The 24797-nt window shown below is 48.3% G+C and overlaps 2 protein-coding genes across 4 annotated transcripts in view; one reads left to right on the top strand and one right to left on the bottom strand.

Annotated features, from left to right (window-relative positions):
• SLC22A23 (solute carrier family 22 member 23) overlaps positions 1–8627 on the top strand; it is a 113837-nt gene extending 105210 nt beyond the window's left edge. For 2 of the 3 annotated variants that reach the window (XM_059836191.1, XM_059836189.1), the window contains 3 exons: positions 394–426; positions 2019–2142; positions 7973–8627. In XM_059836191.1, coding sequence (XP_059692174.1) covers positions 394–426; positions 2019–2142; positions 7973–8330 — 515 coding nt within the window. In that variant the 3' untranslated portion in view covers positions 8331–8627. Of the gene's footprint in view, positions 1–393; positions 442–2009; positions 2143–7972 lie in introns of all 3 variants that reach the window. The other variant, XM_059836190.1, reaches the window with a different exon arrangement.
• Positions 8628–13716: 5089 nt separating this feature from the next.
• On the bottom strand, positions 13717–19612 carry PSMG4 (proteasome assembly chaperone 4). The gene is made up of 3 exons (XM_059815661.1): positions 19433–19612; positions 19202–19277; positions 13717–13972 (listed from the first exon to the last, which is right to left on the bottom strand). Exons 1-3 carry the CDS (start codon positions 19610–19612, stop codon positions 13851–13853), a joined length of 378 nt encoding a protein of 125 aa, XP_059671644.1. The 3' UTR covers positions 13717–13850.
• Positions 19613–24797: the final 5185 nt, after the last annotated feature.

Genomic DNA, 24797 nt, shown 5'->3' with positions numbered 1-24797 from the left:
GTTGGCTGTTCCCTCAGGGCTGCAGCATGAGGGCAGTTTCTCTTCTCCCCCTTCAGTAACGACAAAGAGGCCTTTGTGTTAATCCCAGTGGTAATTCTGGGACTCTTAAAAATGCTTTACTGCTGCGTTTGTTATCGCTGTCTCATTAGCATGCTGTCCCCCAGCTGAAAGGGGCCTGGAAACAGCATGTCCTATCTGGTGGCCACGGGAAGATATGCCAGTCATGGCATGGCAAAGGAGAAGTGTATGGGGGGCTAGGGTAGCATGTGGGATTTACCTTTTTTTTTTTCTTTTCCTTTGGATAAACAAATATGTAACAACAGTATGTTCTTGTTTTCTCTCCCTTTCTCCCATATTTTTATCTTACTCTAACTTCTGTGGTCTTGGATCCAGTGATTGGAAAATACAGTCAACTTCCAGACTCAGGTATGGTTTACAGACAAGCCTGCATCATGCACGAAGCATTCCCCCGGGAGCAGGTAGATCCGAAAGGCTGGGGCCAAAGCACCCAGGGTGGAGCTGCCACTGCAGAGGGGTGCACGGGGAAAGCCCACTTGTACACAGTGCATTGGGACCCCACTTGTAGGCAGGCCTGTTTGTTTATATCTCTCGGTGTAGCATCCCCTCCATGTTGTCTGACCTGCCTCTGCATGTCAAGATAGGGTGCAGAGGTCCCCCAGGGTTTATTTTTAGATATGGGGCAAGGTTTTCTGAAAAAGTCTGCTTCTCAGAAGCAACATTCCCAGTTCGGTCTTTTCCAGAAAGATCTGAGATGCCAAAGTCCCTTTTGATAAGGGGACTTAGGCACCTTAGAAAATACTTCTCTGGGCACCTTATCCCAGCCTGAAATACTGTAATAGCAATGCAGTGACAGGCTACAGGGGAACAAAATTTACCCTTCTGTATTTGATTTAACGGACCTGTCCTTGCCCAGCTTTTCCAAGGTCTGTTCTGCTGAGCAGTCACGACTCCCTGCGGGGTCAGCGGTGCAGCCTCACCCGTTATGCAAGGGTTGCCAAGGGAGCCTCAGAGACCCATAGCTTGCAAGGTGTCACGCTCACGTCCACATCTGCTGGCAGTATTTGCTCTCTCCCCCAGACGTGGGGTGCATTGGAGAAAGGGCTTAGCCTTGTGCAGGCTGTAGCACATTTTGGAAGTTGTAACCTAAGATCTCCCAAATACCTTTTGCTCTCCTGAGAGCTGATAATATTCAGCAAGAACAAAAGCAGGTGTTACTTTTCATTGGATTCAACCCAGAAAGTGCACCTGCTTGGGACCCTGCAGGGATCAAGTGAGGGATGTATTGTCATCGTGGCCAAGAGACAGTTTCTTTTAGCTTTGTTTAGATTTACTGGGGTTTCTCCCTGTGCTTGACAGACACTGTTTGCTCCCAGAAACCTTGCTGCCATCCAGCCATGAAATGATTGAGCAAACAGCCTTGCTGGACACGGTGACTTAGGGGAGTGCTTCACTGTCCTTGGCATCGGCTTCTCTCGTGCAGAGGTGTCAGGCGAAGGCCATCAAGCGGGGGGTTGCAGCAGAATTTGCAGACTGATCATGTGCGGGGGCTTAGTACGGAGATGGGAGCACTTTTATTTCTTTCCCCTCTTGTCCTGTGAGCCTCTCCAGTGCCTAAGCCACCGAGCTGTACCAGATGTTTGGCAGCTTGATGAACGCTGCCTGCCTCCGCTTGTCTGTCAAACGTGGGAGGGAAGTGGCTGGTGCCTAAAAGACTGCCCAAAGATGTGTTTTTTCCTGCATTTTACCTTTTTGTGGTGGCTGGGCATAAATAATTCAGAGATCGCTGCCATTTTTGGCATGTCATGATTTTTTTCATGTATGTTTGTGTCTCGGGTGCCTGGGGAATGGATTTTATAAATACCAGTTTTAAATTAGTATGACAAAAATGACTCAAATTCTTGTCTAGGGAGAATGAGTAACATAAACCTGTTTTCTTGTTTTCTTCCTTGGAAGTTTGGCCTTTTTCTCCCTTTTTATGAACGCACTTGTCTTGACAGGTATGAGTGACAGCGTCAAAGACAAATTCTCTACTGCGTTTTCCATTGTGGGTATGTTTTCTTCGCATGCCGTTGGAAGCCTCAGCGTGTTCTTCTGTGCTGAAATCACACCCACAGTAATCAGGTGAGACATTGGAGCCCCCCCTCCTCAAAGGACGGGGATGAAATTATCCTCATTTAATTGATAACTGGTTGTGTAACTTAACACATCGTATGGGAGGGGAAACCCCCCATAACTGTAGACCTCGCAGCAATTTTTGGGCCACTCTTCAGTGCCGCTGCAGTCAGTCTGCCGAAGTAAACGCCAGTCTGTAGACAGCGAGGCTTTGTTTCCGATGGCTCCACCTTGTGTCCCATCATGGTGAATATCAGCAGGCCAGGCGTCATGTGAATGGCGGGTTTTTGCAGTGCGGTACGGTCTTAAATACTTAGCTGAACCAGGTCATGCGGTTGAACCGTGTTAGTGCTTCACTTACTCTGCTGGATTTGTTCAAGCAGTGGCCACGTGAGTCTACGGCTTGATATTAACAAAGAGATTCCACCAGTGTGCAGAGGAGGACACAGGTGCAGGCAATCCCTGCCTCTCTAGGGCAGGTTAATCAGGCCAGCCGTAGGGGTGCTTTGGTGGAAAGAAGGTGTTGCAACATGCAGCGTTGAATGCTTTTGGTGTGTATAGGTGCTCTGCAAGTCTGCCTCTCCTACAGCAGCAACAGTGTGAGTGGTCTGCCTTTATTGCAGATGAAGTAATCTTTCTCTTTGCACTCAGATCTATCTTAGCAGAGCCTCAAAGTTTTTCTAAAAAGGCGTTCTTTCACCCTGGGCAATAGTAGAAATCAGGCAGGTGATCTTCATTGGAGAGGTTCTCATAAAATGTCTTTGTATAGTCAGGTTGTTGTACCATTTTATGTATTCATGGTTATCTTTCACAGCACAAAGGTTGTGCTTTCGTGTTCTGTATTATGTTTTCAGCAATGCCACAGCGATTCAGGAGTCTGCCCTGACTCCATTGAATTTCCCAGGAATGTAGGTCATATGGGTGGGAGGGAGAGAGGGTAGAGGGAAGAGATACTCTCTTTTTTCTTTTTTTTTCCTCCAAATTATATGCCTTTTCAGTAACTTGGCAAAAGCGTTATAGCAAAACTGTCAGCTGAGTAGCAAGATTCTCCTTGATCCATGGCCTTTTCTTCCAAGCTATCTGATTTTGTGAATGTATTTTACAGATAATGTTATTTCCACAGGGAAAGGCAGTGTGACTGATGAGGAGGTTATACAGCAGCCTGAAACACTAACAGCTATTTACCTACGTGCGTGTCAGTCAGTTTGGTGTTTTTATGCCTCTTTAATTTTCTCCTTGTCTCTGTTTGAAAGACATACAGATAAGGAATTGGCCACATCAACCAGAAGAGAATCTGCCAAGTAGGGTCAGATGCGCAGTGTGAACTTAGCAACCTTTTTTCCTTAAATCACTTATGTTGCTCCAGGGAAGGGCAGAAAATCCTGTCTGGGAGCTGAAATTCTGCTTCCCCTGACTCTGCTGGTTGACACCAGGCGAGTGGCAATAGCTGGATATGCCTCAGGGTCTCCGTTTATTAATAGGGATGATGACACTCTGCAGCGCTTTGCGGTCCTACCACCATGAAGCTGTTGATAAGATCCATTCAGGGATGTAATTAGGAGGTGGAGCTCAGGACGGTGCATAAACCTGTCGCAGGCAGAGGTGTGGTTAAGCTGCCTTGTGTCTTGCATTTCGGTGGGATCTGGCTTCTCTCTCATAACCTGTTCTCCAGAATACTGTCTCAGACACCGTTTAGTGTTTCAGACTGTCTTAATATGCTTTTGGTTGAATCTCGAGGAACCTTAAGGAAAAGGGAGGCAGAGAGAGCGCTGGGGCAGTGTCTGGAGTTTCCCTGATCAAATCCTTCACCTGTAATCCCCCACCCCTGAGGGAGGAACACAGCGTGGCATGATAGCGAAGCCGTAGCGCCTGTCCAGCTCTACTGCTGTGGTGTTGAGATGAACGGTTACAGCGGTGTAGGAGGAAAACAGCCATCTTCATTGCCAAGAAGTGCCGTATGCTCCAGAAACCCAGAGGTCCCACACTGCCACGTGGCACAGAGGGGTCCTTCGCACCTTGCACTGCACTCCGCTTTCCTGGCGCTAGGTAGGAGGGCTTCACCAGGAGCTCCCGTTCCTTGTACCGGGGGCTTCAGTACGGAGCTCCTTCCAAATGCTGAATTTAAGCAGTAAGTGGCGCCGATAATCCATCTCTAATAATCTTGATGGGAACACGACTGCAGTCTGCACGGCTGCTAAATAGGAGTGGGCTGAGGAAAGTGTGGTGTGTCCTCTCCCTGTCCTCTGCGTGTGCAGTTACTACCGAGTGGAAGAGAGACCTGTGTTTTTCTCTCTGTGTCCTGCTTTTGTGCCCACCCGGCCAAAGAAATGAAGAGTGGGCAGCGATGGCCGAATTAGGAGCTTTACCCATCAATAGCTGTCTCAAGCCAAATTTCCAGTGGGGTACAGTGCTGTTTACTGGGACCTGAACCAGGCCTGGCTTTTCAAAGGTGGTGCCTTGCCCCGTGAGGCCAAGGGTGTCCTGGTGTGTTACTGAAGCTCTGGCCTAGGACTGAGCACACAACAGGGTCGTTCATGTACGGGAAAGGCAGGGAAAAACCACGTAGGTTTTCCGGGACTGACTTCAAGAAGGGGCTGAGCTGACTGGACAAAGCCCTAAAAACCTGGTCTGAATTCCGTGTTGGCCCCACTTTGTGCAGGCGGCTGGAGTAGGCGCTCTCCCAAAGTCTTCTCCAGCCTCAGTAGCTCTCTGGCTCTTTTGTACTCCGAGCCACACCGCGTGTCAGCCCGTTTGCTCAAGACAGGCAAATGGCCATCCGAAGATAGCATTAACATTTCTCTGCTCCCCTGAGCAATGCTGAGAAGGGCAAGTCCCCTTTCTTAGGTTTAGCCTGGTTTGAGCAAAGACTATCCGCGAGGACGTTTGGCTGCTCTCTGAAAAAACACTGCGGTAGTCAGCGAGGAAATTCTCCCCCGTGAACAGGGAGGCCCTTTCTGAGGACAAAATTTTGGACCAAGGCCCCTTTGCAATTTGCCCGTGTCAGGACCGTACGCCTCACGCAAACCATTGTGCCTCGCTGCCGCTGGGCGAGCCGGTTGGGGAAGCGTGGGGCCATGCTGTGGGAAAACCCCCACAGCCGCTGCTGCCAGGCGGAGGGGCGAGGGGAGAAGCTGGGGCTCGCTGTGGCTGCCAGCAGCCCTCACACTCCCTCCCTCGGCTCCACTCTGCACCTCGGAGCGCGTTTGAAGTACAGACGCTGGCCCCCCACCGTGGGAGACCTCATATTGAGGAGGAGCGGTGCCCCAAAACACCCTGAATGTTTTTGGTTTCCACCTGCTGCCCCATGACGCCTGCAAAAACAGTGTGGATTATGAGGGTGCTGCCTCTTTCGCCCCGTACCCGTTTTCCTGATGTGCACGTGAACAACAAAAAATTCCTGACGGTATTTTCAAGGTTTTGGTTTGGGTTTTTTTCCCCCCATTTTCATATTCGCAGTATAGTCAAACATTAAAAAAAAATCTTCTAGGACGCATACCAAAATGTATTTTCAAGCCTTCTTTTGCCAAGTTTTGATGGTGCCTGCTCTAATTATTGACGTCATATGGAAAAACTTCTTTTTCCCCTCCAAATCTGAAGCCGCTTGACCCATAATGACAGAGCCGTCTTTGTTATTGCCTTTTCCTGTTTCCTTTCAGCTTGCTTGATGTCCTTCTACAGCAGCTTTTAAAACTCACCTCAGGTCCTTCTTGGGGGTTGAGATACAATTTAGCCGTAGCAAACACTGATGTAAATGAGCCAGGCTTTTGTTGCTCTGGAGCCAGCTTGGAGAGTGATTTGCCATGCATTCAGGGCTGGATGTGTCAATTACTCCTGTGAGTGTATTAATGAAGTTGCAGGGAGGCCAGTTGTACAATGGCCGCATTCAGCTGGGTTCCTAAATTGCCATCGGAAAGCTGGCAAGTTTTTAATAAGGGCTTTTGCAGTATTTGGGGAAATCACTGTTGTCTGTGAAAGATGCTCTGCCGAGTCTGGAGAATTAGAAGGTACGTACATGAATTTTTGATCCAGTCAGTGTCCCAAGAGCGTCTTTTGAAATCTGTGCTTGCTGCCCTTTAGCTGTCAAGTAAGCAGCAGTGGATTTTGGAAAGGATTGAGTGAAGATTAGCTTTAACACAGTGTTTGGCTGAGTGAATTTGGCATTTGTAGGTTTATAGTGCTGTGATTTCTAGTATCCTCAATAGTCAATGAAACTTTTTTTCCACGTAGTTGATGTAAAGCAGTTCATTTGCCTTCTGCAGTTGTCTTCTTTAAGGTCCAGTTATTGTTAATTATTAATCTCAGCCATTGGGCCAGGAACTGAAGCACCTGAGCCCCTCTGATCACCAGAGGGTTTGGAAATAGATGGCATCTCCCAGAGGAGCTGCAGGAAGCATGTTGCCCAGGCAAGCTTGGTGGGGGAGTGGGAGCAGGGTGCCCGCAATTAAGCTCAGAGGGAGACCTCCCTCTGCAGGCAGCAGGGTCTTTGGAAAATGAGGGACAAGCTGCCGCTCTCAGAGATTTTGCTAAAATGAGTCACTTGAGGGTGATGCTCCGCTGTCCGGAGACCTCAGTCGTGCTGCGGCAGGAGGAGGGAAGGGTCCGCCCCAGAGAAACACCTTCCGTCTGGGGTGACCCAGCGGGGACAGGCCCTGGGAGCGCGAGCGGTGCCTCCAAACGAGGTGGATGTGCGCACGCGGCCGGAGGTGTGCCAGGTCTGCCTGCTCCAGGAGCTGGACAGGCGTTGATGAGCAAGACAAGGAATTGCAAGAGAGGTTGCTTGCGTAGCCAAGGATCAGGAGAGAGCGCTGAATTTGGCTTGCACAAGCGACTTCCATGCTTGCGACTGGAGGAAGACGAGGTTATTTCCACGCTTTTTTTTTTAAGCTTTAATGTGTTTTCACTGTTTTTTGGTGTGCGCGTATGTATGATCTCAATACGCAAGCACATTGCATTTAATAAATAAGGATTTCTCCCATAGAGAATACGTTACAAAGTTACCTATTTACAATTTAAGCGTTTCACCAATGCTAACCTTTTTGTAACCTTTCTGTGATATAAGAATACACAAGAAGAGCAAGAAAGAGTGAAGGGAGGGACCTACCTCAACTTGTACAGTCAGTTAAAAGGAGGTCTCAGAAATGAATCGCAAACTCTTGTTCTCCTATTCTAACCACTAGCTATGTTATCTTTTTTTTCTGAAAATTATGCATTTTATTACATCAGTGTGTTGAGAGGTTCCAGTCACCACAATTTTTATGGAGAAAATATTTCAGCAGTCAGCCTTTGGTATAACAGATCAAGGCAGCGGCCTGTAAAGTCTAATCTCGTGCCTCCACTGCTGATTGATGCCAGACACTTTAGAGGCAGCCAGAATTGACTTCTGCACCTACTGCTTCTTCGTGTGTCTTGTCTAAGCTGGAGAAGGCTGGCATGCTAAGCAAAATCTGGTTTTCCCTCACTGAATATAGGAATACTTGAAAATGGTAATACTTTAGAGGGCTGTCTACACACATGATAAAGCTCCTCTTCTCCTTATGTGGGGGCAGTTATATGGGTGTGAAAAGATGCTTGAGTTACAGTTATTTCCCCACACTGCTGCAAATAGGCAGCAATGATCTGCAACAGCAAAGCCGCTCCCTACTGGAGTAACTGTACAGTACAAAGGCTGTGAGCAAACCAGGTTTGCCTTAGAGGTTTTGGATGCCTGGGTGCATACCCATGGGGGGTAGTCTGGGGGACCCGTCAGGGCTGTCTGTGGGCTCCCCACAGCAGCACCAATGGGGCTGTGCTGGCAGGAGCGGGCTGCGGGGCCGGGCTCTCACCTCTGCTGTGTTTGCAGGGGAGGCGGGCTGGGGCTGGTCCTGGCCAGCGCGGGCTTCGGACGCCTGACAGCCCCCATCATGGAGCTCCACAACCAGAAAGGCTACTTCCTCCACCACGTCATCTTCGCCTGCTGTACGCTCATCTGCATCATCTGCATCCTGCTGCTGCCGGAGAGCAAGAACCAGAACCTGCCCGAGAACATCCCGGACGGGGAACATTACACCCGGCAGCCCCTCCTGCCGCACAAGAAGGGGGAGCAGCCCCTGCTCCTGACAAACTCTGAACTCAAGGATTACTCCGGCCTCCATGACTCAACAGCTGTGAGTGACGGGATCTCAGAGAACACCACTGCCAACGGGATGAAGTCAATGTAACCGGGTGGATTTTTTTTTTCCTTCTTTTTTTTTGGTTGGGTGGTTTTTTTTCCTTCTCCTCTTTCTTTTGTATTTTATTTGCTGCTGTTGTGCAGGAGGAGCAGCACTTAGGGCAAAGGTGTTTTGCACAGATTTTAAAAACAGGTGATGGAGCAGACACAGACTTGAGGGAATTCAACTCTGCTGCTAAAGCAATTTTTGGCATCTTCAACTGTTGTGCAGATTGCTCTTGAAAAAGTTATGGGGGAAAAGACTCATCTGAGAAGAGATGTGGCTGGAGGTAGCCCTTCAGAACTCTTTTTTTCCTGCCATTAAATATGTATATTTATTTTGATTTATTCTCAAGAAGCACTTTATTTCCTTTTCCTTTCATAGATCACAAAAATGAAGCCATCTTATTATAAGAGGTGCAGCCATTCCAAGAAAGAAACCATGGGGGGGGTTGTTTTCTGGTTTGTTTTTGTGTTTCTTTAAAGGAAAGAGGGATCCACTGCAAAGTTGAATTGACTGAAATTTAGACTTGTGCAACATTCTTCTGCCTGTCTAGAAAGTCCAAGCGCCCAGGTTGCCTGCTGTGTTTGTATACACACCAAAAAAAAAAAGCAAAAAAAAAAAAAAGCAAAACCTGTTGTGACTCTGACTGCATTTTAGGCAGCTTATGTTTGTTTTTATAGCCCATGTGCACTTAAAAGTTACTTTCTAAATTAGTACTTTTTTTCACCTAATGCAGTGAAGAAAATCCTACCCAAACAAGCTGATTGTTCAATGAGAATCAGCCTTCTGCATTTTAAAAGTCCATTAATCTATTTTAGACAGTTCCCGCTGGTATTTAATAGTAATGTAAATGATTTGACCAATGATGCAAAAATTAGTTTTGCTGAGAATGGCTTTAATTACCAGGAGGAACAGAATCTCTGATTGACTGCTCCAGGAGAAGAGCATAGACCAGCAGGGACAAAAAGTAAGGAGCGTGGGCTATGATCTGTATTTTTATTCCAAAAGGCAGCGCAGCTGGGATTCCTGCTCCTGGGAGACGAGTGTCCTGGCATTGCCTTACCTGTTTTTAGAACCAGGGTTTTTGTTTTCAATTTAAGTGGACAAAATGCTTAAGTGACTGTCGGAAAGGAGTGAATTGATAGCCTGTGAATAATGACTTACGGTCTGCTGTTGGCTGTCTTGGGGCTTTTATAGATGTTTTCTGGTTCTGACCCAAGAATATACAGTGAACTCACCCAGATTTCCCCCCTTCCCCAACTGCTCTCATAGGATTTTCATTCAGGGGAAAAAAAAAGTTTACTTAAATTGGATCGATCGTACCCTAGGCTAAGCAAAGTGAACATCCAGTTTGTCTCCTACTGTGCAGACGGCACTTTGATAGTGGCCACCTGACTTCTCTCCTCCAGCTCCCAAACCTTTGGCCATCGGCTTTCGGTTCTCACTGTGTGAATATCGTGAGGATCTAGTTCAATGCAAGGACTGTGTGAACAAACAGCTTTCTTGCATTGTCGTTAACCTCCCCACTCTCCCTTCCTCTTCTCCTTTCTCACTCAGGCCATCCATTTGTGATTGCTCAGTAGTGCAGACATTCACGCTCACAGAGCAGCAGGATGTTGATGTTGTATTGAGTGTCCATACGATTGCCACTTTGTTTGATGTACATCTTGCATTTGTACGCATGGGAAGCGTTCATTTGCACTTTCATCCTCTGCCTTCCCTCCCCCTTCCTCCTTTGCTGTATATATTGTCGATTAACTACTGTACCTAACAATTTCCATCCTTCCTTAGGCTGCCGATGTCCTCTTACAGGCCCCAATAAATCAGAGATACGTGCTCCCCGGCGGGCAATGCAGTAAGTAGCGCAGCCTCAGATGCTGACGAGTGCAAGGGGACAGGTAGACCCGCAGAAGCAACAGAGATTGTTTGCTCAGAGTAACAATGTTGTCCTAAAGCTGCTAATTTTTGTACAGAGGATGTGGACATTTGGGTTCTTCTTGAGCCTGGTAAGAAACACTGGACCAGTTGATGGTAGTTTTGCCCAAAGTTACACTACTGGTTTTTTTCACCTTTGCTAGACTTGCTGTGACAGCGAGAGCCCGATCTTCCTTACACTCAAGTTTTATTGTCGAGCTTGAGCGCGGCTGCTTCTCTTTTTGTTCTGTGCTGAGACTTCTGCGGTCTGTGTTCACCTAAGGAAAAAACCCAGGCCTTCCCCACTCATGCAGTATTCACGTGCCAAATTTGTGCAATAACTTTTGCCTTCGATATGAGATGCTTGTTGCAAGCCACACACGTTGGGGGGCGGAGGGGAAGCAGGTTCACAACAAAAAATGGAAGAAGTGAAACAAGTCTTAATGGAAAAGGGCCTGAAAGCTGAGGAGCGGGGGTGAGCGCAGAAGCAGAGAGCGGCGTCCTGCCATCCATTGTGCCGTGGAGCCAGCAGCTCCTTCGTTCGTGGTCTCTGCGCGTGTGTGCTCAAGCTATGGTACGGCTCTTGTAGACCATCCGCAAGCCTGTTACACCGGCTGCTTCCAGCACCGCCAGCAGTCCTGGTGTGCTCACCCCCGCTGTCCACAGCGCTTCATCGTTTCCTATGCTGGTGGTTGCTCTCTGATGACAGAGGGGCCCAGGAAAGAGAATGGTTGTTTAAACATATCAGCATTTATGTAACAGGCAAACTAGGTGACAGGAGCATGCGGCAATTTTTTTTTTTTAATTCTTATCAAATTGACTTGATTTGCTGCTTTTTGGGTTTTTTGCCTGAAATCAGGTAGTCGGTACTGATCTTCTGCAAGGTGGGGAGCCCCAACATCTCGTCTGGCCCTCTGCCTCTGTCACGACAATAAAACAAACTCATTTCTTGCCTTGGCAGCTCCAGTTTTGCTCCTTTTCCTGAAAAGATGAATGCTCCTGTGATTATCATTTTTTTCCACACACGCTCCCAGAGTTGGAAAGCTTTTGCTGAGCGTCTCTCGTGTGGAGGAGTCGGCTGCCAGGTGATGCAGCAGGGCAGAAACGAAAAGCGGAGATGCTTACCGTCCTCTGCCTAGTCCCGCGGCAGGACAGGGCTCTCAGTCTGCCGCACCATCAGCTCCTCGGCCACGACTCCTCCGCAGCCATCGACAGGAAAGGCTTTTCTCAGGCGGCTTTTTCTGGCCACCGCAGCAGGGGAAGCGGTCAAAGCTGTCCTGTCCATTTTGGCCTTTTTCTGTGAACCTTCAGTAACCTCTAAGCCCATCAGTGGATTTTTCTTTGAGTTTAGCATTTAAGGGCTTTCTTCCATCTTCGTAAGTTTAGACAAAAATGTGAAAGTGACATTATGCTTGATCTTGGGGATTTTTTTCCCTTTTTAAGGTTCCAGTACTGCTTTTGTTGCCAGACACACTGCAAACGGATGACAGTCACCTGTTTGCCAGTGTTTTGTGGCAACTCAGAAAGGAATTCGTGAGATTTACTTTTCAGTTTCGTTAACCGGGCTTTTTTTTTTTTTTTTTTTTTAATGGAAGTATTGTAACTGTTGCCACTTCCTGGAGCCAAACACTAAAAGTCACCAAATTGGAAGCAGAAGTGCCATTAACTGAACTCTGTGAATGTCAAGTCAAGTTGCGCCTGTAGCTGGCACATAAGACAACACTATTGAGTGGGGGGATGATCTCCCCTGCTGTAACTTTTCTTTTTTTTTTTTTTTTTAAAGAAAAATAAAATGACAAACCTCATTTTAAATGTATTGTGTAAAATGTTTCGGGAAAGGATTATGGTGTGTTATGTCTAGTGGGTGAGACCTCCCTCCCCATTTCAGTTTCTGATGAAGTTTTAAAGAATCGTGTTACTGTACGTTTTGATCATGAATAGTCTGGTGGTGCTTCCTCATAGCACAAGCTTAAATCAAGTACTGAAAACAGTCTTACAAGCTAAATGTCTGCATGATGTTACATCTGTTGTACCTACTGAAAAGAACTTTGTATGTAAATGTACAGAATAAAATGACATTGTCCCATCAGTTTGCTCTCCTTGGTCTGGCTCCCTTGCAGTGACTTCTGAAACAACCCAGCAGCAGCTAACGTGACACATCAAAAAACAGCCCTACCCTCCTCTACAAACAGAATGAGCTGATTTTAAATCAGACTAATTAAATCAGCCCACTGATTTGCAACTAATTACCTTTTACACTCAGTCACAGAAGAACAGTTGACTCGGTTTCCTGGGTGGTGTAAATTAAAAACAAAATACCCTCCACCAGTTGCTGTTTGCTATTCTGATCTTCAACTGCGGCCAAGGACTGGCAGCTGTTCCCACCAGGTAAGGAAGGGTCCTCTGCACCCACGTCAAACCTGCAACATCGAAGGCACTGGGTGTTCAAACCCCTTCGGACAAGAGACTCATCAGGGCTTGTGCCTTCTACATCAGCAACCTCTCGGTTACAGTTTTTAATTGCTGATTGTGCCACTACAGCAAGGTAAGTTCATCAGTTTTCCGTAGGTTGTTAGGACAGTCGTCTAGCAGCAGCACTAGTATTTTTTATCTGTATCAGAAGCTTATGTCTGAGTCAGGGTTCAACTTGCAATGCAAAAGAAATAACCTGCACTCACTCATCAGGTTGCTACGTTCAGTGTTCCTCCACACTGCTGGGAATAACAGGTGGTGTGCCATAGCACAGCACGTATCGACACCTGCAGTCACCACGCCATTGGCTCTGTGGTTGGTTCGGGGGTTTTTGTACAGTTAACTTTTAGCTGCCCTTCTTGTTGAACAAAACAGCCCATGGAACTGCCTTTTAAAGGATATCCATCCTACCTAAAAGCAAGTCCAGAGATGGAGCAGCAGGATGCTTTGCAGTGGTGGTGGTGGTGGTGACTGCTCTGATTTTTCTAATGAGCATGCTCAACTTACACACATGATGCTCGTCTAGCAGCCTGACAGATTTATCTGTTGCTCCAAAACTCAAGCTGTGCTTTTTCCTTCTACGTAGCCCTCAGGAACGTACAGAAAGCCCTTTGTGAAACCTTCCAGTGTCCTCAGTGCCCAAGAGATGGAAGGAAATCCAGTGTTTAGCACTAGTACTACAAACAACAGGGGCTAGAAGATAGAGCAAGGTAATGCTCATTTTATGTTACAGCTTTTCAATACAGAAAACGTGGGATTTTTTTATTATTTGAATACTAAAAGCTGCAATGCTATGTTCAATACTACTACATAGTAGATTAATTGTACAGGCAGAATTTGGAACTGATTTCCCAGCAGATCCCCATACTGCACGCAGGCCAGACACTGCACATGCTTTTACAGTGATGTTCTCACATTGCAGACTATTTTCTACTCTACTCGCCTATCCCCTATTTAACAGGGTAGCAAATACGAAAAAAAAAATCCAGGTCCAACTGTATTTAGGTCCATCTATATTTAATAACAACTGCGAATTCAATCAAAACAATACAAAACAAATATACTAACTTAATGTCAGTGTGAAAATTGCAATCAGTTTTTCTAAAACAAAAACTCAGGTTATTTTACAACGATGCAAAGTCAGAACTTCTCTGGAAAAGCCATCATTTCTTCTTTGATCCTGTTTTCTATGAGTAAGGTGAAATTGCTGTCTGTGTTTTGAAGATTGTAGCTGACAAATATCTGTTTTTTGGTCTTGCTGGCTAAAACACAAAACAGAGTAGTCAGCCATAGTTTGCTCTTATATAAAAGTGATGATGGTATTCAAGCGAGCCTTTTAAAAAGCCGTATCATACAGGTTTCTAAGACAACATTCTCCACTCCTGCCATGCTGGACCCAGTTATAAAGGAATAGCAGAACAAGTACCTGAGCGTTGGCAAGTTGGGCAAAACTATGCACGTCACTGAAATGGGCAATATAAGCCTGGTGACTATCAATTAGTTTTTGGCCTGATGCAAAAAGCCATTAGTCACTGCAAAGCCTCACAGTACTTTTAGTGGATTTTGGACACTTCTTAAATATAGTACAGTTTAAGTGAAACCACAGACTATACTGGACTCTTAGCACTGAAATCTAGTTTGAGTTGGTTAAGTCAATGCTGTGAAAAACACAGAGGGAAAGCACACAAGAAAGTGATTAGGCTCCAATTAACAAAGTTCTGGTTTACTGTGAACCCCTAAAAAGGTCCCCAAAAGTGTGCACCACTCTTGTCTAAGCCTGCTGTCAACAATTTTGTTGCCTTTAACCTTTATTTATACTGTGTCCATGAACACTCCAGGAGGCTGGAGAGCCTGGGTTGAACATGATGAAGCCATGCACAAGTTCCAGCTACTGTAATGACAAATACCTAGACAGAGATGCTATAAAATTAAGAGCTGCCTTCCATGACAGAGCTAATTAACAATGACAAAAATAATGTCCACTGGGGCAGGAAGACTTAATTATCAGAGTACAACAGATAACATCAAGAAGTGGTTTATAAATCAAATGGAATCCTACTTAGATTTTACCATAGTAATACAGGAAATTCGTAACTCTTTATACACTGCTAAAGCTAAACTTTGTGAAGAAGGCAAACACCATAAAGCAAAAACAGGCACTAAATTTAAATTGAGTTGTGGAAAACAGAAGACCAAAAAATGGTATTTGGGTCACAAGATATTCCTGGCAGGGAATGAGCTGGGAGCTGACGATCCCAGGGAGAAATCAGACTGTTCTGCTGAATATTCAAAAATATCATCTGAATTTTAAAAATTAAAAATAAAGACACCTGAACTCCTAATATCTCAATCCTTTTTAAATGGGAAAGTTAACTACAGGAAACCTCTATATACATCTAAAATGTACTTAAACAGCACTTTTGAGGCATTTTCATTATGCAAATCAATTTATTATCATTTTCCATTCTAACAGGTTACCAGCTTCCTGGCTTAGCAAGTAGAGCTGCTTCTGAAATGCAAGGACTCATTTGCCTTTTAAGACTTGGCGCTACAAAATGCTGATATAATGCAGCACGTTGCTCTGATTGCAAAAATATTAGCGCTTGGCACCAGATTTTGTGGTATAAAGCAGCATGTTTTGTAAGCACTAGTGCTTCATCATCGTGCCTTAAATGAATGCAACACTAATTCTGAACTAATTAATACCATTATCCCATTTAACGAAGCTACATTTTATGCTGCAGTGTCAAAACTCAACTTCATTAATTGTGTTTGCGTAAGACCCAACTGAGTCTCTGGGATGCTGTTCCAGTTCCCGGGAACACTGTGAATCCCTCAGGGCTGCCTGTTCTGAGGAGCTCGAGGAGCTCTGCTCCCAGCGGGACCTTTTCTGTCTCCACTTCCCTGCGGATTCATTTGGATACGTGGACTCTTGTGGGAAGGACAGAAGAGGGAAGATCTTATACCTGCATGGAACACCTTCTGCAACTTCAGAGTAAAGCAGAAAACCATGAAAGACAAGGCTTACCTAAAAAACCCTTCAGCAGGGCTGCTTCCCACGCAGCCTGGCTGCTAACCCCCTTTGCACCAGCCCCTCGAAGTGGGGAAAAAGCTTCCTCGGCAGCCCGCTGTCCGGGACACGCTGAGTGCTGTGCGGTACAGCAGCACAGACCCGCTCCTACAACCTCATGGACAGGGCCAAGGCCCAAATCTAAGCTCGCAGAGGTGCCCAGTGGGAGCAGAAGAAAGGACAGAACAAGTGTTAGGCATAAGTTTGTAGACCATTCATGCTGGAAAAGAGGTGGTGGAGGGGAACTGTGCCCAGCTGGGAAAGACTCAAAGAAGAGGTTGAGGTGATCTTCACCGAGAGTCTGCCAGTCCCTACAGAGGGAAGATGGAGACAGAGCACTATTCAGCAGCCACTGCGGCCAAAAGCGCTGTGGTTTTGGGATATGCAGGTAAGGGAGGCACTAATGGACAAGACTTTCTCATGAATTGAACTGCACTAATGCACAGGAAACAATCTTTTAAGATTTGGGTTTCCTGCCTAGTGAGACACATCTCGTGCCAGAGCAATCAGGCAGGGTGATAGGAAACAGTCCCTGCACCTGATAAAAGCATACAGATAGAAAGAGGTAGAAAGAGGAATAGGAACATGGCAAATGCGCTTTCAGCAATGGAAAAGAAAAAAACCAACCCTGAAATAAGGGAGAAGATAGAGCCAGTACACCAGATACAGCTGTTCTGGCTAGGACCCCTACCAGGCTGTAAAGAAAACAACGGGAGAATGTGTACGCTGATGCACGGCAGCGCTGAAACTCCTGCTCCAGGGCGGGGAACCTGACATTGCAGGAACAAACAGCAGGTGATGGAATGCGACTGGGAAGTGTAAGAAATAAAAATACTTACATTCAAATGGCATCATATGCTATTTAAGTTAGTGCCTGCAAAGACCAAAATGGAAACAGCATAGAAAAAATGGTGACAGCACAGGAAGATACTGCCTGCCTGAAGATTACCACGTGGCAGGATGGTCAAAAAGGCTGCCTTGGAAGTACAGCTACAAGTCAGGCTTGGCTGTGAATTGCATCTCTGTTATTACGGAATTTGTAGGAGTAACACGGATTTAATTTCCCAAAGGAAAAACTAAACACCAATAACAGCAAAGCTTGGTATTTCTAGTCGAGGCAGAACGCAGATTTCCTTACCGAGCACTTTGTGAAACAAAGAAGATACAGACATGCTTAGCGATGATCTTGCAGATCCACTGGTTTCAGGAGAATGAACAATTTTGGACAAAGTGACCACGAGCTGACTTAAATTGCTGGATTGACAAAAGTGAGCCTAAAAACTAAGGTGTAGGATTTCAGAAAGAAGATGTATTTCTTTTCTCAAAAGTCAGTTACAATCAGGTAAAGAGGAAGCACGTAGTTATTCAAAGCCAGAAGTGTACTATTGACTTTCTCCTTCCAACCAAAGGTGAAAAAGGTCTACAGGCCTTCCTTAATACAGTATACCTTAAGCAGGATAGCATGAGTAAGAATAGTATCTATAAAGAATAGAAAAGGGACTGACTAGCAAAGGAATCTGCAACCCAGAGGTTAGATGGCACGGATACAGAGGAACATTGACCAAAAGACTAGCTGGGCCACTGCTGGCACAGAAAGCTTAAGATGAAATAATGAAAGACACTTAAAGCATACAAACAAAAAGAAAACAGGAAGGTGCATTATGGTCTGAGGATAAAGAGTAACTGATATCCCAGTACCAAGCAACACTATCAGTTCTCAGTAACAAAGTATGTGAAATTAGCAATGTAAATGAGAAAAGGATCTTTAAAAAAAAAAAAAAAAAAAGCAGCAAAACTTAGACCACATACTGGGAGAAAAATCAGGTGACCTGGACAGCCTCTGTCCTAGAACACTGAAAGAACTCATATAAGAAATGACAAGTTATTACCAACTCTAGCTACGAAATCTATAACAAATCTTCAAAAGTGAAGACAGCACATGCGCTATAAAGAAAAGACAGGAGAGGGCGGGAATCACCGATACAACTTGGAGCTGTTAGCTAGACTCCAACGCCACACAGAAGCTTAGAGCAAGATTCAGAAGAAATGAGTAATGAGACCAAACGGAAAGTGGAATAAACTGTTACACTTCATCCAAAGTAAACCTTCTCTGACTACATTTTTACTAACTGACTTCTTCAGGATAATGCACTAATTACACATAAAGAAATCATAGAATTATTACTTAAAGTGGAAATGATTGAACCCAGTATGTAGAGAAAGAGCTGCCACCAGGGGGGACTACACCAGTGCTTATTAAAAGATAAGTTGTTGGATGAAGAAAGGACGCTAGCACTGTTTTTCAAAGATCAGTCTTGTGAGCAATCCTTTTTTTATATATGCGTTAGTGGCCATGGAGAAGAAGTAGATGTAGACTCGTGAAACTGCCTGACAGTACAAACTCAGGACATATTGCCCATAACGAAGATCAGCACACAGATAATTAAGAAGAATTATGTGGCCTTTCCAACTGAAACGCCACAAGTAAGATGAAATTGAGCAACGCAGCATCTTGCATTTAAAAGCCGGTAACAAGTACTTCAGCAGTTCACCAGTTGGAGCTGCATCAGTTACTGGTAGGTGATGATGAGTAACCAGCATGATGCAGCTGTCAGAGATGTGAGGGTGCCAGGACACATGAGGCCAAGTATTTTTTTAGAGATACAGGAGTCTGAAAGTTAGCATTCAGAGTCAGAAATCTGGCTACGTCGGCATTGCACTAGGTATAGCAGGAGACTCTTACACATGCTGAAAATGGAGACATCCTGAGAGGTGCCTGTTACATGCTGCAGGGACAGTCAGATCAAACACCGGCATCTGTGAGATGATCCAGGACTTTCCAGGCCAGAACTTCTCAGAATTTGGGGGCTAAAAGGTGCAAGATGTGATGAGAGTCGGCTTCATCTTCAGGCAGAACGCACGTGCCTTGCATGACAGCCACCCCACCCCACTGCAGGGAAGTATTACAGCTTTATAGAGAGGAGGTCACTGGAAATCCCACTCCATAGGTGCCAGTGTGTGCTTCCCCTGCCTCACACCCAAAGCCCGGGTCAGGGTATTAAATAATACGCTTTTAACAATGCTCAGCCTGCCTTGAGGCAGAGACCCCGCCAGCTGAGGTTGGGCAGACCGGTACACAGCTGGAAACAAAGCGAATCGTAATGGAAACTACCGTGACCTGCACCGCCGGGAGGGGCTCCCGGCCGGCCCGCGGGCACCAGCCCAGAGGACGCGGGGGCAGCAAGCACCGCATCCCTCTGCGCCCGCGGCTCCGGGGCCACCCGAAACGGCTCTGCCCAGCCCCGACCCGCGCGTCCTCACGGCCCCCAGGGAAGGCGACCGCCCCGCCCGGCTCCGCATCCCGCCGCCCCGGATCCGGCCCCCCCCGGCGGCAGCGCGCAGCCGCCGCGCCCGCACCTACCCAAGCGCTGGGCCAGGCAGGCGGAGGCGGTGTCGGAGGGGTCCCCCAGGAGCGAGGCGGCCACCGGGATGCTGTCCTGCAAGCGGAGCACAGCAGAGGGCAGGGCTCAGTCCGCGGCAGCGCCGGGCGGGAAAGCCGGGGCAGAGGCGGCGGGGCCACCGCCGGCCGCCCGCCCCGCCGCGGGGCCACCGCCGGCCGCAGGGCCCCGGGAGAGGCGGCGGGGACACTCACGCGGGGGCTGCACATGGCGACGGCCAGGCTGGCGAGGGCGGGCGCGGCGCCCACCCAGAGGAAGAGCGAGTCCCGCAGCCGCATGGCGTGGAAGTGCACCCGCTGCTCGCCCAGCCGCCCGCTGAAGTCGTGCAGGGCGATGCCGCCCGCCGCCGCTCCCCCGCCGCCCGCCGCCTCCATCGGCCCTTCTCCCGCCGCGGCCAGGCCTCGGCAAGCAGGCCTCAGTCCCGCCCGAGCGGGCGGCCCGCCCCGCTGCCCGGGGAGGCGGTGCTCTGCCGTGCCCGCCCCGCCACAGACGCTGCCGGCGGTGCCGCCCCCAGCGCCGGCCCTAAGCAGCCGCCCGCCCGCAGCGCGGTGGGTGCACGCTGCCTCCGTGCGTACCCCCGGGTGTACCCGCACGGCGCTCCCCCCCGCCCGCGGTGGATGCACGGGCGGGCGCACGCACGGACGGGCGCACACAGCCCCTCCCCGGTGCGCGCCTCCTCCGTGCACAGACCCCACCAGCACGCACACGCACCCCTCGGTCCGTGCACAGCCCCCCCGGGTGCGCCCCCCCTCCGTGCTCCCCGCCCCACCCCGAAATGCGCACTCCTCCCGCTCGGTGCTCACCCACTCCGTGCACACACACACAGCCTCCTCCCGGTGCACACACACCCCGCCGTGCCCCCCCCCCCGTGCATGCAGACACCCCCCCGGGGCACACCCGCAGCCCCGGGTGCACACCCCCTCCGCGCACAGGCACACGCGCCCCCCGGCCGGCGCACTCTTCCTCCGTCCGCGGCTTCCCCGGGGCTCACCCCCCCCCCGGGCGGTGCCCCCTCCCCGCGCAAACACCCGCTGCGCCCTCCGCGGGGGACCGGGGCCGCGGGATTAACGCGGGGGCAGCCGCAGGGATGGAGAAGCCCCGCTAGACGGAGGGTGAACCGCTGCCGGGGGGGGGGGGGCACGGCCGGCAAAGCGGGGTTCAGGCGGCTCGGGCGAGTCACCCGGGAGGAGCCCCGGGGTTTCAGGTTAAAGGGAGGGGGCTGGCGTGGTGCTGTGCGGCCTCGGAAACCCGCCGGGGAAGGGGAGGAGGAAGGTCATGGTGACCTTGGCTTCATTCAGCTCTGGAGGTTTCCAGGGGATCTACAAAGCAAGCGAGTCCGGTTTGCTGAGCTCCAGAGAATATGGCACCGTGAATTAAAGGCCCTACTTTCGGCATGAATTTTGTGCTCCCCACACTTTCACCGCAGCACAGCTAAGCTGGTCATTACTGAAGAGGATTTTCCTTAACTGTGCTGTCTGTTGCTGATAAGAATATAGGCGGCACACTGATGGCCATGAGCCCTTTACAATTGGAAACGTGTATTTTTGAACCACAAGCGGGGAAGGTGTCATCTCTGCCTAAAGAACAAGCAGGTCAATGACACAGATTGTTTTTTTAGTTAGTGTTTCCTCTGCCTCCAATTTTGTACGTATTTCTAGAAATCAAAATTTCCATTTCCAAATTCTAAAACTCCATTTTCATGTTGAAGAAACGGGGAAAAAAGGAACTGGTCATCACTTTTCTTCCCTCAGCCACTCTGGTTCTTCTGGCATCTGCCAAAAGACAAAATCCTCAGCCCTGCTAATTTCTGCCCGTGCTGCCGCATCGATGCTAAATCCCGGGAGGCAGCTAAGCCTGGCTCAGCTGCCATACCCTGACATCCCATGGCGCAGGATCAGCTTGGGGGCGGAGGGGGGGTGTCGCAGGCCACCTTCTCTGCCCTACATTTGTCACTTGCTGCTCACACGAAGTGTCACGGGATGTATGGTGACAGACTCCGGCCATGCCTGTCCCCCACTGCACTGCTGAGGCAGCATCAGGCTTGTGCTGGTCCCCAGCTCTCCCCCGTGCCCCAGCTCCGCAGCCCGTCCCAACACTTCGCCTCCGCATGGGTTGGCCTCCCACAAGGTGAGTGCGTGCAGAGGCTGGGGCTTGTGCTGGGGCTCAAAAATCAGCCTCTACCTGTCCCAGCAGCCTGTTGCAAACTGACACTTAGCCTGCGGCAACTGTGGAGATCAGACAGGCAAACAGGTGACAAAAGCCACCTTGGAAGGGGGCGAGTGCTGGCTGCCTGCACCAAGTGCTTCCCTCTACTTTGTGTTCCTCTCTCTGCTTGTTGAGGCTGCGGGTTGACTCTGCACTCGGCGGGGGGGGGGGGGGGGCGTGTAAAGCCATCAGCTAAACCAGAGAAATCTATTACAGGCCGGGAGCACTGCAGAAATAAAAATCTAGGCACCGGATAAAATATCTGCTGGGAGCCACACAGGTGGTGATGGTGAGATTCCTGTGATTAGACACTTGCGGGTGATGGAGGAGATTTGCCCCAGGCTTGCTTGATCAGGGGAGAGAAGTAGGCAATTTTAGGGCACAGTTCAGCTGAGCTGCTTTAGATCTCTCTTTTGCATAAGAAGCATCCCCTCCTGACTGGTTTCCATTGACTCCAAGGGAGGTTAGGGTGAAAGGTAAGGTGTGCACAGTTTTGCAGATAGATTTATTCATGTAGGCAAATCCTTCTTTAAGTGTTCAGAGCCAGTTTCTCTGCTACATCGGGACAGAGTTGGCTTCTGCAGTGGACTCCCAGTGGAGGATTTGCTCTGACAAAGTTCCAGCCTAGCGTGTCCCTTCCCACCAAGTAGGGTCTCCCTGCATGCTAAACCTATGTTTAAATGATGTGCTAGGCTGAAGTAAAAGTATTCTGTTTTCTTCCCCGGTCTTTCCACATCAAGTACAAGTTCCTTGTGTTGCTTCCAAGGCTGTCTACAGGCTTGCTTCACCCTGAAGGGGAACTGCCCCTGTTTCATCATGCGCTGATCTGTTCCTCTTCTCATCAGGAGTCTTCCCCAAAGTGCTTGTAGCTTTCCTTGGGATCCTAAGCCCTGCAGACCTCTGAAGGTAGGTCATAGGCTTCCTCTGCACATAAGCAGTTCTACGTATTTAACACTTTTCTGCAAAATGTAGCTGCTATCTGTAAATCATGCTAAATCCTTGTTTAAGCTCAGAAGAGGAAAAATATTCGTGTAGCAAGTAAAATGCCAGGTAAGCATTTTTATTTGCAATGCAGGTGTGAAGAGTGAGTGGAGCTGTGCAGAACCAGACTATCAAGTGTGAAATGAATGTCCTATTTATAGCGCTGCAAGACCATCAGAGCCCCTGCAAAATTAGAGGGGAAAGCACTCCAGCAGCGTATGGAACCTCTTGCATTTCCTTTAACACGCTCATCTTTTTCCTGTGACCGTGAAAGCAGTGTCCATTAGGATGCTGCAGGCATGTCAGGTACGAGGCTAGAATGAGCCTCAGCTGCAGTGAGACACTGGATAGCAAACTAATGATAAAGCAAAGATAGTGTAGCAAAAGTACTGCATGTGTGTATGGATGCATGTATCTATATTGCTGCTCAGATGAGATCTAAGCCCCAGGAGATGTGGTTTAAAGGTATGTACTTCCATGCTCCTTGTTCTTCTCCAAAAGCTAGGTTGCCCTCGAGAGTTACTAGATCCTAAATCCTGATTTTTACAGCCCATCCTCTCCCCTCCAGTACAGTTTTAAGCCAGGAGTATATCTTCTTCCTGGTAACTGAGGAGTTAAGAAATGTAAAGCACACAATTATGAACTGGGATGTCACGGAGGGAGGCAAATGTCTTCTGATTCCAAAATACATTCTGTGCTTCTGCATGTATAAAGTGTGAATTTGACATGTGAGAAAGCAGTTGATCATTAGTGTGTGTCAGTGAACCCTCTATTGATGCCCCACGACATGCCAGTTTTCTTGATTTCTTGTCCTTTCACAGAGTAAATGGCTGCTCGATCAAGCCAAATGAAGCCTCCCAGCCGCTCTGGTGAGGCTTCGTGGTACCACCCTGCTGCAACAGTAGCTGTGCTGCAGCCCCAGACTTTTGGGGACCTGCTTTGTGTTGAGACTTGGAGACTCATTGTATGTAGAATTCCCTTGGTGGCACTGGTGGCTGAAGGGGTCTTCTTCTCTCCCTGTGCCATCAGGACACCTGAGGAGCTGAAAAAGTACTTCCTTGCTTGGTCACCATTGGATTGTTTTTTTCAGCTGGATCAGTCCTCTGATCTAGCTTGCTGTGCCACTGCTCAAATACTTGTGCTGGCATCATGGAGGGCAAGCATGGGCAAGCAAGAAAAGGAGAAGTGTCTCTGTTGACACTGTACAGTCACCACGGCTGTGATACTGTGGCCATCCAAACCAATTTTAGGTGGGGCTGCCCCAGTGCTGCTTTCTAGGGCGCATCTGATATGATGATGAGTCAGTTTGGGGAATCAAATTGCTCAAAACCTATTCCTGGGATGCTGGGATGGGATGTTTGTTTAGCTGTGATAGGAAACCACTCCTGAAACATGGCCGCAGCACTCTCTTAACCTGAGGGCTCAAAACACTTTGTCAGATGTTCATCAGCCTGACTTACGGTCCCAGAAAAGAGACAGGAAGAGAATCCAGGCTGGAACTTTGGAAAGAGTTGCAGAAAATGGGGGAATCAGACTGGTGAACTTGTATGAAAAACTCAGTTTAAGAGGTCTGCAGGGGACTGCACCAAATTCATGCTATGAATCTCACAGCCCAAAGCAATATCAAAGCCAGCCCCCCCTTCCCCCCAAAAAGCCCATGTCTGAAAAAGCACCCATAAGCAAATGCAAAATGTAGATGTACAAGCAATGCCACATCTGCAATAGCTGCTATGACAGTGTTCGCACAACTGCTATAATAACTCCTCAGTGTGTCTATTGGTACCTAGGCAGGCATTGCTCTGAGGAAATCCAGCTCCTGATTTCCAAAAGACTTAAGGTACCAGCTTCTCCCCTCGAGGAAAACCATCTTCTCTTTTGTGGCGTTTGTAACCTCAGCTGTTGGGGTTTCCCTGCCCGGGTGGGATGTGGCCTGAGATGCACATGGCATGGTGATTCTCTGAGGGGCAGCTTGTCGTGATCCGCTGCACAGCGTGTTGGACTAGAAATTGGGGCTGTTAGGTTTTGTGCCCAACTGACATGGCGACCTTGTGCAAATCCCTTCTACTCTGCTTTATTTCACTCCTCTGCAGACTGGAAGAGTACAATAACCCTTGCCTATCTCCCTGCAGTTAAATGGAAGTCTGTGTAACACACAGCTCGTAAGGATCTTTGTGAGCCCAGACTAAATTTCTGCTGTTATCAAATGAGACATTTTCCTTTTATTGTTATATGAGTCATTGGAGAAACTTGTCTTAGATCTATCGGAGCATTTGAGACATGTGGGTTCGTAGCTGCCGGACGCGAGGCACTAACACGGAGTGACTCATCGCTCCCCTCAGGGACAAGAAGAGGTTTACGCAGTCAGCTGGAAAT

Source organism: Gavia stellata, chromosome 3, assembly GCF_030936135.1.
Source record: "Gavia stellata isolate bGavSte3 chromosome 3, bGavSte3.hap2, whole genome shotgun sequence".
NCBI classification, from domain to species: domain Eukaryota; kingdom Metazoa; phylum Chordata; class Aves; order Gaviiformes; family Gaviidae; genus Gavia; species Gavia stellata.
This window is presented reverse-complemented; position numbering and strand designations above follow the sequence as displayed.

What these genes read in the sequence shown, in the direction of transcription:
- PSMG4 (XM_059815661.1), bottom strand. Translation starts at nt 19,612, where the DNA reads ATGGAGGCGGCGGGCGGCGGGGGAGCGGCGGCGGGCGGCATCGCCCTG. An exon ending in TCGCCATGTGCAGCCCCCGC is followed by an intron (nt 19,278 to 19,432) that starts GTGAGTGTCCCC and finishes CTCCGCTTGCAG; the next exon opens with GACAGCATCCCGGTGGCCGC. An exon ending in CTGCCTGGCCCAGCGCTTGG is followed by an intron (nt 13,973 to 19,201) that starts GTAGGTGCGGGC and finishes TTTGTGTTTTAG; the next exon opens with CCAGCAAGACCAAAAAACAG.